The 17,918-nt window shown below is 38.2% G+C and overlaps 1 protein-coding gene across 1 annotated transcript in view; it reads right to left on the bottom strand.

Moving 5' to 3' along the window:
* Positions 1–524: 524 nt before the first annotated feature.
* srrm4 (serine/arginine repetitive matrix 4) overlaps positions 525–17,918 on the bottom strand; it is a 53,225-nt gene continuing 35,831 nt past the window's right edge. Inside the window, exons 3-13 of the mRNA XM_019264458.2 lie at positions 11,064–11,147; positions 10,883–10,963; positions 10,763–10,789; positions 10,439–10,489; positions 8,379–8,462; positions 7,451–7,616; positions 3,939–4,261; positions 3,544–3,738; positions 3,283–3,384; positions 2,802–2,957; positions 525–1,844 (exon numbers count right to left, since the gene is read on the bottom strand). Coding sequence (XP_019120003.1) covers positions 1,574–1,844; positions 2,802–2,957; positions 3,283–3,384; positions 3,544–3,738; positions 3,939–4,261; positions 7,451–7,616; positions 8,379–8,462; positions 10,439–10,489; positions 10,763–10,789; positions 10,883–10,963; positions 11,064–11,147 — 1,540 coding nt within the window. The 3' untranslated portion in view covers positions 525–1,573. The remainder of the gene's footprint in view (positions 1,845–2,801; positions 2,958–3,282; positions 3,385–3,543; positions 3,739–3,938; positions 4,262–7,450; positions 7,617–8,378; positions 8,463–10,438; positions 10,490–10,762; positions 10,790–10,882; positions 10,964–11,063; positions 11,148–17,918) is intronic.

Genomic DNA, 17,918 nt, shown 5'->3' on the forward strand with positions numbered 1-17,918 from the left:
GTAATATTTCAATTGCTCTCTGTTGTATTACATGGACTGACATTTCAATTGTTTTCCACCTGATCAGAGGATAAATTAATTTGACATTTGAGCTGACAGGCAGTTTGCTCGCCGTCAGACCACCCTCACCGATTCATTTTTCAGAGGAAACACGCTTGTTCTCCATCTTGTGAAGTGCTGAGATCAGAACAATAAACCTTTTCCTTATTCCTGACAGCGATCCCTCTGAAGCCATTCATAAACACTCAGCTTAAACGGCTTGAATGTCATATCAATATTTCACTGTACAAGATCTACAACATAACAGCCTGACATGGGGCAGTAAACCTCTAATGTCCTAAGAAACTTTAGTGTTTATCTTTTAGATTAGCCAAGATGTACTGTATATTATGAAAACAAAATACAAGAATGAAATTAATCATTTCAACCCTTCTTGGTACTCTCAGATTTTATTATGCACCATTTAACCATCAAGTTTTAAAATAAATATTAGACAGTTAAACCATTTCAAAACATTCATTTAAAAGAATAATTTAAAGATAAACGTTGCGTAACTTTTCTACCATAAGATAACAGATTTTAAATCCATTTGAAGTGTAAGCGAGTGAAAGGTCAATCCCATTCTAGCCCCATACGTTTGTTCTTGCACTGTAACTTTGTGCTCTGGGTACTATCACCCGCAAGAAGCATGTAACGCTTACTGCTGTGAACTATAGCTGCTGTTAGTTCATGTCTGCTCAGTCAGGCTGCCCTGACTGTGAGCTCAGAGCACTGGGGGAGTGGTAGTGTTTGTACTACAGGTGGGAAGAGGTGGTTTTCAGCCGCTGGGTGTCAGCAAATGCAGACTGGGAGCAGAGCTGGTGTCTTGCCAGAATCGGAGCTAGGCAACCCGGCTTAGCAGGTGCAGCAGGACATAACGGCAAAGGGACAGAAGGGGATGCTGACGGAGGAAGCTAAGAAGATAAAAGAGCAAGAGGCTGCTAAACAAGTGTAAAGCTGGGCTGACTGGTGAAAGCTTCGTGAAATAAAAGGCTGAAAGACAGACGCTGAGCTGTTGGGTTAAGCTGGCTGTTATGTCTTGTGTTATTGCACAACTGATGTTTGGCCGTGTTAGCAAAATTAACTAGACTCGCTTGTTTTTGTTCATAAGTAATCCTAACAAATGCACGTGAATAAATGTGTACGTATGACAGTGGTATTGCAGTGCTGCTGAAACTAGGGCGTTGATGTTAGTTGACCAAATACAGGAATACTGTTTCTGTCATATGTGCAGTTTCTATTGTAAATATGTAAGAGATGAACAGCCTCAGGCCGTTGTGGGTGCTGATGCAAGACAATGCTGTACAAGAACAAAACAAACAAACAAAAAGACATTCAGTTTCCAGTCTCTGTGGGCAGACTCAACAAGACTACATCAATGAAAGATGTAGTCAGATCCCTGCTGGGACATTTCTACTCAAGCATCAAAGTGGAGCACGGAGACGTACACAGCTGATAGCTCCAACATGGCACTGTCCAACTCTCAACTGGAAACACGGCCAGCGCTTCAGTCCTTTAATGTTCTCTGAGAAACCTAATGCCTTGTTTTGTTGCGCTTGTTCAACGAACCGCGACTCCTGCTGCGACTCCGAGTCCCAAAAATTGAGTTCCAGGATGAACTGCGGCTGTAGCTTCTGTAGGAGGAGTAACTGTGGCTCCGGCTCCGGCTTCTGCTCCGGCTTATGCTGTGGATTGGGCTGCGACTACGGCTGCGGGTGAAGAGGCTGCTCCAGGACGACACACTGGTGGACCGACTGCTGGAAGAAGGACTGGGTCGGAAGTAAGGGATGGGTCGCTTCCTGGCACTGTGAATAACAAAAAAGGGAAGTGTTGTGAAACTGACAAATATGAGGAGAATTGGAGCTACAATGTGTACATTTTACTAAACATTAAAGCTGCACTAATAAATATTTTTATATGATAATGTGTCAAATGACCATGTGTAATGGGAAAGGGGTTGCTTGTAGTGACGATAGATGTTAAAACGCTCTGTAGAGCTGAGGGGAACAATAGAGTCAGGTGACGAGCAAGACATTTTACATTACACATTATCATTTGGCCTATGGTTAAAATACAAATATTATTATATAAAAATTATTGGATCAATAACTACATAAAATATATTATTTGTAATTTCTGGGTGTTCTTTTCTGCACATTTTTTCTGTCATTTGCAGTTGTTAAAGAGCAGTATGGAATGAAAGAAAAGTAACACTAACAGCTTGATTCCACTCTGCCGGCTGTGGCAGGGATGCAGCAAATTTAAAGCACAAAAAAATCAAAACAAAAATGACCAAAGCAACAAAATCTGAGCAAGTCAACATAATTAAGCAGGGCAAAAGACCCTCGTTACTGAAGCGCTCCTGATGGGGTATAAGGTTGTGCGGAGGACAGAACAAAACCACAATGGAGAAAACATCATCAAAGAGCCATGCCTGCTGAAATCGAGGTGTTGTTTGGGCAGAAAAAAGTGAAGATCAGACTTGCTTGTTCTGTTTTTTGTTTTTTTTAATATTTCAGATTGCCTGTGCTTGCCATCTGCTTCTTTAGCACCTGTGGTGGCTTTAGAGCTGACAGTTATCTCATCCTCTGGCTAAATGCCATTTTCATGGTACACAGCTCATCAACACGAGGGGAAAGACTTCAGGTTGGGGACTCGTCCAACTGAGGGGGTGGAGGGTGGGACCAGCAGTAAATTTTAGCTGCCTTTAGGCATAAAAATGTATATCATGTCTATAAATAACCAGGCTGGGAAAGATGTACCTTGTAATTCGGCGTGCTTCCAGGTGGCTTGGTGAGTCTCTCCTTCTTTTCTTCATAGGAGAGTAGGATTTGCGTCTTCGTCTCTTCCCACTAACCTTATGTGCATGCTTCACATCTGTCTCTCTGGAGCTTGGTGTTCTCTTTCTGTCTCGCAGTCTGGGAAACAAAAGGGCAATTTAATCACCAACAATAAATTAATAACATAAATAAACATAAATAAATATTCATTATAAGCTTCAGTCTCAGAAAAATGGCATTAATTATTGATACATTTATGATAGATATCCGATTAATCGCGATTAATTACAGAAATTTTGCGATTAATTCGTTAATTTTTTTTAATCGATTGACAATAATATAAATATATATAATATATATATAATATATATATTATATATATATAATATATATATATATATATGTGTTCTTTTACACAACTAATGAGGCGTCATTAGCACCTGAAAGACTTCATAAAGTTCACCTGTCAGCGCTGTATCTGGAGTAGCTTCCTCTGGAACTCAAGCTGGCCACGCTGCCTCGCCGCCTCAGATCAGCTGGATAACTCGGTGAGCGCGAGTACGAGCTGGCAACAGAAAAAATTGACAATTATCTTATTTTTCTAACAAAATAAAACATGAATTAACGTTTGTTTTAACTTCCTTTGGCAATTATATTATAAATATACAGTGCATTCGAACACAATGAAAATTGTTCTGTTGTTGGTGTAGCTTAGTTAACCCACCTGCAAGATGACAGTGACAGGCTTCGAGAGTATCGTCCGGAATATCTGGAACTCCCTGAGGACCTGCTCCTGCTCCTGCTGCTGGATGGCCGAGTTTTTGGTCGCCTTCGAGACGACCTGCTCATCCTCTTTGAACAGCTAGAGGTCTTTGGAGGTCTCACAACCTCAAACCGACACCCCAAGGTTATCTGCCCTCTGCAAAGAAAATACATTAAGATGTTTCATTGCTTTGAGTGATGAAGCCAAAACTGTATCCTCTGTTGTTTTTAAGAAATACTTTACTTTATCCTCACTCATACAAAAGAGCAAACAGCGTGGAAGCAGAAGATAAACAGCTTACAATTTTCTTGGGAAGCATTCACGCAGATGGATTATTTAGTATAACACAACATTACCTCTTGCCGTTTCCACTGAAAATGGCTGCAGACAAGCCGTCCTCCCCGTAAGGTTTGCACAAGGAAGCATAGCTAGTCACAGAGTTTCCTGAGTCAGAGACGTTGTCTCTGTCAGTGAACTTCAGCTTCTCTGGCGAGGCCAGACGTTTAGAGTGGTCCCTCTTGTTGTCAGTGACACTCGCCCGAGAAACGCCAGTTTTGCTTGATGGAGGTGAAGATGTGTCATTCCCAGAATCGTAATCATGTGGACCTTCGGTCTGGCTCGAAAAATGCTGAGATCCTTTTCTGTGCAAAAGCTCGCTTCCAGGTTTTGACGACAAAATCTGCAAACAGACAAATAGGCTGCAGGTTAAAATCAAGCGTGAGCTGATAAATGGAACCTGCTATCTGCTTTGATGCACTGTGAATACTCTAGTACAAAGGCACATATTCCCTCGAAAACACAGAGAAGAGATTTCTTTTCTTTTCTTTTTTTCAGAAAACTTTGAAAGATAAAGACATCATGCAAATTTGAAGCATGCGATTAACCTCAAAAGAAAGTCTGAACTCAACTAAAGTCAAAGAAATCAACAAGAAACAAATTTAGATAAAGTAAGTCTAAACTAAAACAATTATATGAAAGGAACAACAAAAGAGCAGAGAAGAAAGAAAAACTATGTGTGGATAAAATCTACCGACTCTAACTTGAGTGAAGAGAAAAAGAGTAAACAATAGCCCCATTGAAAAGCCTCATTTAAAGAACATTGAACAAACATCACAAAATGGGTATTATGTAGAAATGAAAAGGATTGCAGACAAAGAGAGATCCCATCAGTCTAACTAAGAAAGCCCTCAGAATAGGACAGATGACTGTGCTCTTTCTCCTGTAAGAAGTAAATAATTAGCCTGCACCGACCTACAAGTAAATCCCTAAATCTGCGGATAGCATCGACTTACCAATCAAGATTTCCTCCTTAAGTAGGTAAGGTGTAAGAAAAAGGGAAGAGCGGGCAACATAAGTGCATCATTAGAGTCGTAAATTGCAAGAAAAAGACAATAACCCTCTCTTCAAACCCAGAGCCAGTTAGACTTATATTGGCATGTTCCTTTTTCTTTCCTTAATGGTGCATTGTTTTGGAGTTTTTCGGGAGCGAATAGTCCCAGAATACTTTAAAAGTGTGCTTTCATATGAGTACAACTACTGCACACGCAAAAAAAGTATTTCTTTCTTATTAATTTCTTTTGTACTGCAGACATCCAGAGATGGATCATAAGATTCTGACTATCCAAGGATCATAGTCGACTAATCTCTTAAAATTATGATCTCTCTTATTGATTGCGAGACACTCAGAGCTTTATCCGGTCTGTCCTCCCAAAAGGTTTGCCATTATCTAGTCTAAAGTTGACACAACACACCAACCCTGAGGGAAATTTACCACTCGCATCTACTCACAATCTGTGCGTACCCAAGAGTCAAAGATTTCACTTACACAAAGACACATTTTAAACAGAGACATTCTTCAATGTCACCTGAAGAAATTTGGACAGGACTAACATTTCATCTCTGCTAAGGGTTTGTTTGCTTTCTATTTCCTATGTTTCTTTTGCTTCCAGCCCAAAAGAAATTCACTATTTATATTTACAATCAACCACATTCATGTTGATTATTCAGATTTTTGAGGGTTTGTCTGTCCCGTTATACCTACCTTTCCCTTTATGGCTTGCTTTTTTGGGAAAGAAATATCAAGCAAAGTTCATTCTGCATCACTTTTAACCACCAAATTAAAACCCATGATTAAATGCAAACACCACTGAATAATTTTGACACAGTAAGGCTACCCCTCAGTGACTAACTGTGAAGTCCTGAATGTCTTTGGGATATTGAATGCCAGGCAAGATTCAATATATGGATTAATTTATTGAATTTCAATTAAAACCCTGTGGTGTGTAATTAAAAACATTCGTCTCTGCAATTAGCATAATTTAATGATTGCTGCAGAGAAATTAAATATATTTCATGCTCCAATAAGCATGAGACAATGAGTTTAAGGACATAGCTGTATTTATGAGGCTCTTTGGGAAACATCATTAACAAAAAAAATTTAAATAATAAAAAAAAAAAATCAGTCACCTAGAAGTCATCAATCAAAGTTTAAAGATGTTTGTTTTGTTTTTTTTAAATTTAATTTTAGCTCCAAGTCAGATCTGCAGTCTGAACAAGTGTAACTGTGTGCCTGAAGTAAATACACACAACATAAACAGATGCAAACCAGAGGGGACTCAGAAGGGCTGAGAAGTGAAAAGGCAAAATTTTGTACTTTTCCACGCTTCTGTATCTGTATTATGTGAGTCCTGAAAGAAGCTCTTGAAAGAATGCTAAATGCAAAACAGGGCAGCAAGACAAGAGTCTCTGAGTCCTTTTTACTCTTATAACCACAAGGGTTTCAGTAGGTCAGTCCATGAAATTAAATAAAACATATTCTTTGATTTTCTGAGCTGCGTATCTGTTTTTCTTTGGTCCAAAGTGGCAAGAAAATGCTAATAATTCCAAAATTCATGACTATTCCTTATGTTAGTCTCCGGCTTCAGCCTGGTCTCCCTAATGTTTATGTTGACGTTAAATGAGCACGATGAACATTGGGTGCCAGTACAGTAAGCAGTGTGACATTTATGTAGTGTAGCAGAAACTAATGGTTCATGTCTTCTGTCAAACCATCCCTAACCTTAAAGCTGCTCACTAAGCTCAGTCTGCCACACTTTTGGTGGCAATAAACTTCCTGCCTGCTGCTTGCAGATCATGGTTTGACAGAACAAATGCAGAACGGTAACAACTGTTTTTTTATTTTTTATGTGTCTGTTCATTATAAGGAAAACATGCTCAACTTTCTGTGCAGCGCAGGTGTTTTGAACTCGGGAACTAGGCAGTGCAGCAAAGATAAAAACATGTAGTCAACAACAGACCTAGTAAACATTAAATGTTAAAGTTTTAAAGTGTTTTATTCCCCCAAATCTTGATTGGTTTTGTTTAAATATGTCATTTAAAACAATGGTCCTAAATATGCATTAACATCATCTCTGAACAAAATGTTCAGAACTTTTCAAACATACCTTAAATAAAGGAATACAAATGTGTACTGGCATTTGAATTTGACGCTCAACGGGAAGGACAATAAACTTGTGTAATGTGCTATAGCAATATCATCATGGAAAGTCTTGATGCTGTTTGTCTTGTTTGAAAAACAAGAGCTGATAAAATTACTGCAAAATAATAAATTCACAAAAAGAGCTCAGAATAAGGCCATGTACAGGATAAAAGATAAATTAAACAAGTTTTATACTGAAAAATATTGTATTTTGGTTAAATATTATTGGCAAGAACGCTTTTAAAAACACCATGATGTGAAATTCAAAATGATTTTCCAAACCAAACTGCCTCACTTTAGGCACTGACCATATGCTGTTTTACATGGCCATAACTGAGAAATCAAACTGAACAAGCGGCAGCACCGTTAAGAGTCCCAAAGTGTACTTACGGTAGCAGTTGAGAGGATGGCACGATATTTTGGAGCCGATTTACACACTGATTTGGTTGCAGGTCTCCACTTCAAGTCCGTGTGGTCAAGCACTCCATTGGTTTCCTCTACTACAGCTGCCAGGCCTCCTAATGCCTGATGCACCACCGATTTTTGCAGATGGTGTCTGCGGGAAAATGTTGGATTTAAGTTTTCATGACACAGCAGCACGACATAAATGCTTTCTTTCAGTCACGGCCAATTCTGCACTTTAGAAAATGCGCACTTGAGCACATTTGATGTCTGTGAAATATCACCAACATTATTTTTCTGGTGTTTTGTTCTGTCCATCTTGAAAAATGTATTGTATTCAGACGTGTAGTCAATGAAAAACTGTTAAGAAATGGTTTTTTGAATGTTATTCTATCTCTGAAGATTAGCTGATGAGGGATTGAGTTTCATCTGTATAAAAATGTTGGAAAATGTAGTTTAATCTCAATATTTCTTGATAATAATTGTGATTTCCTCTGATTAATATCCCAAAGAAACTCCTGAGAATGTCATTCTGACTGCATTATTCTGTATTCAGTGGTGATCAATGATTAGTCAATGATTAATTGTCACCAGTGGCTACAAAGAGATCATCATGCCATCAATGCTGCTCAGTATAATCCATAAATCGTGTGAAAAACAACATCTTTCACATTATTACACAGCCATGGTTTTGCAACATGTCATTTTAATGCATTGAGTGCATTGATCTGTGGACTGAATATGGGGCCATTTCCCGTGAAACTGTGATAAGGACTGGTCGTGTCTGAGATCAGGAAGTCACCTCTGCCTTATCAGTCATCGCAGCGGTGTGGCCAGGAACTCGGCAGACACCTCGGGCTTATAAGATAAAGTGAGGAAGTGAGAGCGGTGAGGAAGGGGAGGGATGGGTTCCTACCTGTCCTCTGCAGAAGATTGGCAGGAAGAAGTGTCTGACTCTGACCTCCGATAGCGTCGTCTCCGCCGTGAGTGAGTCCGTGAACTGAAGGAGGTGACGAGGGGAGCAGAGGAGAGAAGACACAAGTGGATAAGGTGCAAAGAGCACTGATCCCTCACTGCACAGGAAAACTGTGCAACTGCAGAAAATACAGTAGGTCAAAGCTGAACCAAGAAGTTCGTCTGTAAAAAGTTTACATCGTATAATTTTTGTTTTTGTGTTACAATTTAAAAAAACAAACATTTCCAATAGGTTTGCAGGTGTACATCAACAAGTAACCTCTGTCAATAAAAACATACAGACATTATACCAGGGCATTGATAGACAGGACAATAAATAAAGCAGATAATAAACTAAATACTTTGTCCCCATTCACCAGTCACGACACCATTATGACTTTAAACAGTAGACATCAGGAATGAGACAGTAGATCCAGAAGAGGTGGCAGAAAAGATACAGAAATGTAACAGAAAGCATAAACACTTTGTTTACTCCTTAACCCTGATCTACCCCTTCCCTGTGGGTCTTTCTCTAAAATGCACAATATTCCTTACCAGTGTGTTGCAAAGTAAGTGAGGAAGGAAAAATAAATAAATAATTAAAGAAGTTCACATTTTGGTTCTAGCTGCGTTGAATGCCTCCTTACTAGCCTCAATCATAACTTGGCCTATCCATCATCACTTTATGGTAGAGACAGAAAGTTTCACTGATAACATATAGTATAATCATATTCATGTATTCATAACATATTAGAGGGGCTCCACCAGTAGAAACGGTGTGTGGTCGTTGCTCGCCAGTGCAAGAATGCATGCTGATCTTTGAGTATGTTTACAATAAAAACATTCTGGAGTTGGACACATTTTATCTTGTTATCTTTATTTTATCACATTTTGTCTCCCTGCTGTTTCTGTTACCCATTGTACTGAAAAACTTTCAAATCAGTTAAAATAGGTGTGGGATTGTAGTTTAGTCCCTTGTTTTGAGAAACAATTGACCCTATTAAAGCTTAGTAGAAGGGATCAGTGATGCACTCCTCCTGCATAGATAGCTACCTGGGCAAGTGTGGATGAGATCTGCACAGCTGTACCAGTTGTTGTCAGTCAACTTAGAGAAATAACAACTTTTGAAATTGACACATGTCATTGACCAACGTGACAACTGCATCAGCAAGAGCTACAGAAGATTCTATGTCAAATTAAATTATGTTTTCGTGATTGGATGCTACTGAACATAAAGTCAGGCTGAATGAATGAAGTGAAACAAATGGAAGTTCAGTCATGCAAGGAAATAAGATCTAAAACTAAAATAAGATTTACAAAGAGTTACTAAACTGAAATGACCCTATATTATTCTGGATAGTGGATTTATTTATTTATTTATTTATTAGTCTTGGATAGATTGATTAATCAAACATTTAAATAATAATTATTAACCACATTAATTAATTTGTTGGCATTGTTAAATGCTTAGATCTTGTTTCCTGAGCTGCAATGTTCAAGTGTGCTTAAGGTACAAATCAAGGCTATAACTTCAAGAATGTATAATACAAATAGTGTCCACTTATCATGTGTTTGAACGGTGTAAAGATAGGAGTATAAAGGAATAGAAAAAGATTGAAGAGAACAAAACAGGCAAGAAGACAGAGTTGTAGTGAGCTGGGAAGCTGTCCTAGTAAACAGCAGCTGAACTTGGCTCTGTGCTTACAAACAACGGGCCGCTCATCCAAAGTCGAATTATAAAATGTTCAAAGATCACAGCATGAAATTGGTTTCTCTTAGCCTCTTTCACCCGCTTTTCCCCTCTCTTTGTGGCTCAAGCTTTCAATCAGTTTTCTTCTTTACAAGGCTTTTTTCACGCTTTGCTCAGAAAAATAGAAGCTGCACGTTCCTGTATTCACCCATCGTGCCCCTACATGAGAGCATTTTAGGGGATCCTCTCTCTTTCTACCTCAGCAAAGGGTGGATGGGCTTACCATGGTGGAGGAAGAGTACATGATTCTGATACAGCAATCACAGACTGACCTTTTCTTGTGCTTGCGCTCATCCTTTCTCTTATGTTTTAAACTTGAAGAGCTGGTGGGATAAAAGAGAATAGAGGCGTGAGCGGGGAGTATTAAGACTGTCAAAGCCTCCACAGACAGCCTGCTTTAATACTTCTACACATTGTAAAAAGAATTGGAAATCTTATAGAAAGCCGACACAAAATGCTACACTACATTTATGAAAGAAATGTATCCAGGTTCTGTTTTATTAATATACTTTAACCTTTAGAAATTACAGACACACACAGCCACAAGCTGTGTGCTAAAATTATACACACAACTCTTGCAATAACCATATACGTACCTGTGTTTTGACTTTTTGGAGGTATACCTGAAATAGGAAAAAAAATAAATTACTTAGGTCACCTAAAAATAAATGTCATACCATTTTGCCAATATTGTCATAGTAAGCCAGAAGATCTACCTATGCCGCTTGCTTTTCTTGGAGCTCTTCTTCTTCTTCTTTTTCTTTTTCCTCAGTGGCGACAAGCTGTGGGAAGGAGACCTAAAGCACAAGAACAAATAAACCTGAACTCTAGAGACACAAAAAAAGGTGTCCAACAATATACTTCCACTGCAGAGTCATCTCATTTTGGGGGACTGACCTTTTCCTTTTCCTCTTCCGTTCAGACTTTCTTTTCTTCTTCTTCCCCTTGGGCCGGGGGGAGAGCTCTTCATCAAAGGAGGGGCTGCAAACAGAGACAGAGCAGAGGGGGACACCTCTGTGTTCATTCAAGTGATGGGAAGTGAAATGTGAAGTCTCAGCTGGAAGAATTCAGCGGGGTAAAGAGCACATTGCTGGGATGTAAGTTACAGCTTGGACTCTGCTGAGTGCTGAAGAGCCTTAAAAAAGTTATTGTCTCATTTATTTTCAGCACCATGTTAACTATGCAGATAGTTCTAGTTTTATTTGCATAGTTTTGATGTCTGTCCCTGAGATTTCTACTTCCACTGAAATAGGTGAACAAAACCCAGGCAAATAAAACCCATATATGTACATTAAATAAAGTCTATACATAATGTATTTTTAGGGATTATTATCTCTGCCCATTGCACATTTGTATTTCATAACATTTTTCAATTCTTTATCTTTTGTATTCCTTCAGTCAATATTTTAAACCCACTGTACAGCTCTTTTCATTTATTTATTAATTTTTTCATTCAAACAGATGAAAAAAAAATGTTTTGAATATATTTTTTTACATTTTATTGTAATTGTTTCTATTTTATTTCTTTGTTTCTTTTGCAGGACTTTCTTTTCTTTTCATATTTTCTTACTATGTTTATTGGTATGAAACAAAATACCAAGCCATGTTCCTTGTATGTTCACTACTTGACAATAAACCCACCTCAGCTTCTAATAACTACATGCCACTAAAAGAAAATAAGAAAATATGTTGGTCAACCCATGCTTACAGTTTCAAAGTACTGATGTGAGGTAAAACAGAGTGGAGCAGCAATATTAATATATTATTCTAATGTGTGAGAATTTACAGTATTTTTTGTCGCCTAGTTTTATTTATCTGCTCTCACAGAAGTGTTTATTACACTTCTCTCTGTGCAAAAGTGTGAAATTCCCTCTTTTTTCTCTCTCCATAAAATCTTTGCAAACAAATAATCCTAACAGAAGGGGTGGGGTGAAATAATCCACATGACTCATCATTGGCATTACATAACCGCACATGCATTGCATCCCGATTGATCCTGACACACATAAACAAGATTATCTGTGAGCCAAATGTCCTGTATGAGATGATCCCATCACAACAGGATGATGAAATCCTATCCAGACTGGTACAAAGCACAACACAGATCGCATGCCAGTGAGCTTCACTGAAGTCAAGACTGACGACGACATGAAATAGATCTGGGAAAAATCCCATTCACTGCCAATGCACATGGCTCACTTCACAGTACTTGTATCAGGGCATCCCATATACTTAGTTTCCTATTTAAACTACACACTGTACAGTGGGATACACACTATTATACAACTATATATACAGTAGGATTTCATAACCTCTGGGAAAAACCTCTGGGAATGTGGCTTGAAATGTGGCTTGAAATTGTAAAACTGCATATATGATATCAAAGATGAGTATGTCCTTAATCATCTACAAAAATCCCAGTGAAAATAAACATTCATAAATATTAAAAAACCCAGTTTAAAAACAGCTAGTTTTGCTGTTTAGACGATTTCTCAGAACTCTGTAGGCGTGGCAGATCACATTTGCTGGACAGCTCCCTGCCAGCATATCACCAAAACTAGTTTAACCACTTTTGAAAAAAAAATCAATAACATTTCAAATATTTTCACCGCTTTGTTTTGCCATCACAGTCATTTCAGACGGAGAACTGGAGCCATTATCTACGCTCTCTTCAAAAGCCACCAGACCAGACTGCTTTTTCAAGAACAGTAATTTTACCAGAATTATTTCACATCTCACTTGAACTGAGGATTTATATCAACCGAACCAGACAACCAAGACATTTTGGCAAGTTTTATTTTGTTTCTGTCACATTTGAATGAAGTGTGTTTTATGATTATAAGCTAATCTTAGTTTGGTAAAAGAGATAAACGTGAATTCAGAAGGTGTATGGTTGTATTTTTCTGTTTAGTAAGGAAGTGTACTTGGGAAATACTGACATCTTTCAAACTGTATGTAAAGCAGGAATTCTGTTAAAACTCTGTAGCCCAACGTCAGATGTGATTTCATTTGAGTAATTTTCTCACTTTCAAAGCTCTGCCACAACCGCAGAAGACATCAGACAATTGTTTTTATAAGCTGAGATTGAACACACTGATTTATATTCCACTTCATACAGACAGCACTGCCACTGAACCTATATGGACCAAAACACCAGCCAACTCAAAGAAAAAAAAAATACTAATTGCACCAACTCAGGTGTAGATTATGGGGGAAAAAAGACAAAGCTTTTTCAGGAGGAGGACCAAGAACCTCCATTATTTTCTGTCTTTACGCTGTAGTAGAAGGACATCTGATGCTTTACTGACAGTTGCTTTTTGTTGATTCAGACTCTCTTTGTTTTAAAATTGACCTCAGTGAACGTGTCACTTCATTAAGGTGGATTTGAGATATTTATGGTGCATTTGAAACCCCTCAAGCCTGTGATATTTTTGTCCTCTATCCATTCTCCAAGTCAAGTGTGAATTCATCGTTATAAAGAAGTAACTTGTCAGATTCCATCTGTTGACCAGCTTGATTACTGTCCAGAGGTCCACATAATTTGCTCTCTGAAAATGACAGATGTGTAAAGGGAGATGAAAGCCTTTGAAGCGCCATAGGCTCACCGAATGAGCCTTTCATGTCCACACAGATTGAAATTCATAAGAAGCAAAGGAGGAGTGGAACGCGAGCGTGTAGGCTGATACACAGTAAAAGAGAGATGCTTTTGACTGCTGCTCACTTGGCTTTATTTGGAAAACTAGAAAAGAGTATCTATCTGCAGGTTAAATCAGAACTGATGTGATATTTCATGCATGAGTGATGGAGTGTTTACATCTTTAATGATGGCTGGTAGAATGAAACATAAGTGTACATAAACATGCTATTGATGTGAACAACATCTGTCCACTCTTCGGATTCATCACAACAATCGAAGCGACATGTCATTTTGTAAAATGTCAAGCAATGTTTCTTTAACTATTTACGATTTCATTGTTATTGGTCACTCCAAACTGTCCTCAAGGAAACAACTATGGTAAGCTTTGAATCTTCCCAAACCATTTCCCCAAGTACAGACATATCAAATCTTTTCAAAACTCTTTGGGAAAAACAGCAAAAACATTCTGGTAGAAATTACTTCAATGCTGAGAGCTGACCTGAAGCCACTTGTCCAAAGAAGTAATGAATGAAAATAAAAGAAATGGACTGTTTATGTTGCTTTGGGTCTGTGCCTTGAGATTCTGGAGAATGTGGGTATTTTACGAACAGTGTCTATTATGACCTTCTCCATTTGTTGTCTCTCTGGACATTGAGTATTAAACCTAAAAATACATCTGGTGCTGTTTGCTGTGACAACCATTCATGTCTGTCGTTTACTTCTTCACTAAATAATGAAAAAATAAAAAATAAAAATAAAATAACCTTCAACCTAAACTAAATCGAGGAAAACCTGACAGTTGAGACCGATGGCTTCCTAATTCAATTTCCTACCATATAACTTTTTCTTATTCAAGTTTTTCAACTTGAATAAGAAAAATGATGCATGGAGACTAAATTATCTGCTCAATGCAATCATGCTGGCAAGCTTCAGGCTCATGAGAGCTACTTTGAATTTAGATGTGTGAATGAAGGGTGAAGCTACAAAAATGTGCTTTGAAATTTAACTATTAAAAAATGAATTTTCTCCTTGTTAGTGACAAAACTCTGTGACTCAGCAGTCCCATTTGTGATTAGATATTAAGTGTGTATATACCATATACAATAAAAGATAACAGGTTTTGTTCTTTTATTGGTTTTACTCCGAATGAAAGCATTAAAGATAAAGTACATTTCTGAATAAGATTATCAGTATAAAGATAATATTTTTATATTTTCGCCTCGCTTAGCTCTAGGCAGAATATATTCAAATGACACAGTCAGGGTAATTTTTGGACATACATGTCAGAATTCAAGGAAACATACCTTTGCGTTACACAAACAGCAGGTCACACTAACAGGTGAGAGTTATCCAGACAGTGACAAACTGCACTCCGTCTTGTTATATGCGACCACAGAGATCTGAGACTATGTGCCGGGTTCATTGGATGCAGAAGACTGTCTTGCTATAATAAATGGCCCTGCTTGGTGTAGTCGGCAGTTTGGGAGCATTAGGAACTGAAATACATTAGGGTTGATTAGACAGACCAAACCCAAGTACCCTCTCCTGGTAATGAGAACGCTTTGTCACTCATTAACACCTCTACCATTCTGGCCTTGTAGAAAGAGCACACAAGGCAAGCATTTGCATTTTTTCTTGCCAGCAGAAACTGTTTCTTTTGATGAGGTGGAGAAAATGAAAGGCAGAATGAGAGAGCAGTCAATTGGCAGCTACACTGCGAATGGTGATTGCGAGAAACAATGGTGTATGAAAAAGGGATTTGGGGGACATCTGATGAGAATATGCTCAAAGCTGAATGCGGCCTATTTTCCTGAAGAGCATGATGTTTTTTTTCTGCTGTTGCAATCATGCATGAATCCATAAATGTATACATGTAACTACATCCCAAATATGCCATTATATAAAACATTCATCACGCGCTGGGTATCTGCCACTAGATTGTGTGCAGTGCACTTGTGAGCAGTTGGATTTTGTCTTCTTGGGTTTCCATTCGAGTTCAGGCTAATTAAATGTTTTCACTGATTCAACAAAACTTAAAGAGGACAAGAGTAAATCTCGGTCTGGCTTTTAGTCACTGGCGAGACAGTGACTTGCACTTTGAAACGGTCAAGTTGGAAAAGGTTTCTGTGGGTCCTTTTCTAGTGAACCAGGTAGCCCTAACCCTAACCTTTAAACTACTTTTTATTTACTAACTAACATACTATTTCTAGAACAAAGCCGGAGAATTTTCTCAGGCAGCAACTTACATTGGTTTATTATTGAGACAAAAAATTGGGAAATGAATAAGCCTCATTAGTCACTTTATAATAAGTAGAAATGATTAACACAAGCACTATATTTTCATGCATTTCTCCTTCTTGGTCTCCTCTGATCTGTTAATTATTTGCTTATAGCCAGTGAACCTTGGTGGCTGTGATACATCTGTGCTGCAGCAGAAGCTAAATCACGGACTGGATGTAGCTGCTGTCTCTCCTCCTACTGGCTGACCTTGTGGTCAAAGTTAATTAACAGTTATTTTGTGGTTTTGATCTGTGTTTTAGAGAAGCTCTCTTTGTGATTATGAGAAAAGAATTTGTCATGCTGTAGTTTAAGTCAAAGTCTTTTAGAATTCATTGTAAAGTACTAACAATGATATACAGCTTTGCATGGTCGGGTGCCAGAGCATATCCCCAAACATATTGTCCTAACAGGCGTTTGGGGTCCATCAATTTTGTTCCTTTAAATATTCCCGAGTTGAAAACTACAGTTGGTTTTGGTTCTGGAAATAACTTGGTTCTGGAGCAGCCTTCCAGCCTCCAGCTTTCTTAACAGCAGGTCTGCTAATGCTGTCTCTGCTTTTAAAGCTCATCTTAAAACCATTTTTTTATTGAACGGCTCTTTGTGCGTTTCCATTTATACTTTCTTTCTTTCTTTCTTTCTTTCTTTCTTTCTTTCTTTCTTTCTTTCTTTCTTGTAAAATTAACCATTTTCTACCTCATGCTGCTGTTATGAATTTTGCTTATGTCTTTCAAGTGCTGTATAAATCAGCAATTATTATTGCTATAATGCTTATGATGATATTCAAGTAGTATCCACCTGGAGTTCAGCATTTTTAGGATACATTCAAACTAACAACATTCGTGCATCAAAAATAAATCTCTCTCAGTGATTTGGATAAGACCATTGCTGTGGCACAGACTCATGATCATCTGGCAACAAGTTGAAACTGGTTCAGCTGCTGCGGAAACACACAGCAACACCATCAGGACACATTTCCTGGTACATTACTTCGTAGCATGAAGCATGTAGTTCTACTGTTTAACTGTTTGTTTAACTCTTTTTAATGGACCTTTCGGAATTGTAAAATCATGTTTCGTGGGAGTGCAGTAAAGTGGAGTGTTGTCTTTAAACTTATGCATACAAATAATGAAGCAAATGTGAAGCCGTATGCCCACACCAACGCAGCTCCTCGCACTTTTTGTTTTCGATGCACTCACTGTGAACCAAACCACAAAAAAGGGCTCTGACAAAGTGAAGACAGGGTTTCCCACAGGGTACTACAGGGGGCCACACTGTCTCAGTTAACATCAGAATAAATGAATACACTTTCATGAAGCACAATATTAATTTAAAGAAAATGAGTAGAGACAAGACAAGACAGCAGAGACAGCGTATTTAATTTGTGTAACGAATATTAACGCACATTAACCCATCTTGTAACTCAATTGATAAGACGGCAAAACGTGATTACAGTCTCGTCTTGATATCCTTCCTTAATAAAACTTCGCCGACAGCAATGTGTCTACTTGACTTGTGATTTATCAGAATTTAAGTTTCAAGCAATTTTGTATGTCCTGCTGCCACATGGAGTTACTGAACAAAGCCCTTTAGTGTGAGGTCACCTCTCAGAAAAGAGTTCAGTTTCAGGGATAAAAAACACCATACAGTTTTTTTTTTTCTTTTACCAGATGTATTTTCTTTCACACACAAACCAAAAAAATGATTATCAGAAGCCTGCATGCCTGTGCGTTGGGGTAAACTGGGTAAAATTCATCTAAAGAGAAGTGATTCATGTTTATGATCCCCTGTAACACACCCCAGTTGTATTTTACATACTGTATCACTGTCTGCTTCCT

This window comes from Larimichthys crocea, chromosome III, assembly GCF_000972845.2.
Source record: "Larimichthys crocea isolate SSNF chromosome III, L_crocea_2.0, whole genome shotgun sequence".
In the NCBI taxonomy this organism is placed as follows: Eukaryota; Metazoa; Chordata; class Actinopteri; family Sciaenidae; genus Larimichthys; species Larimichthys crocea.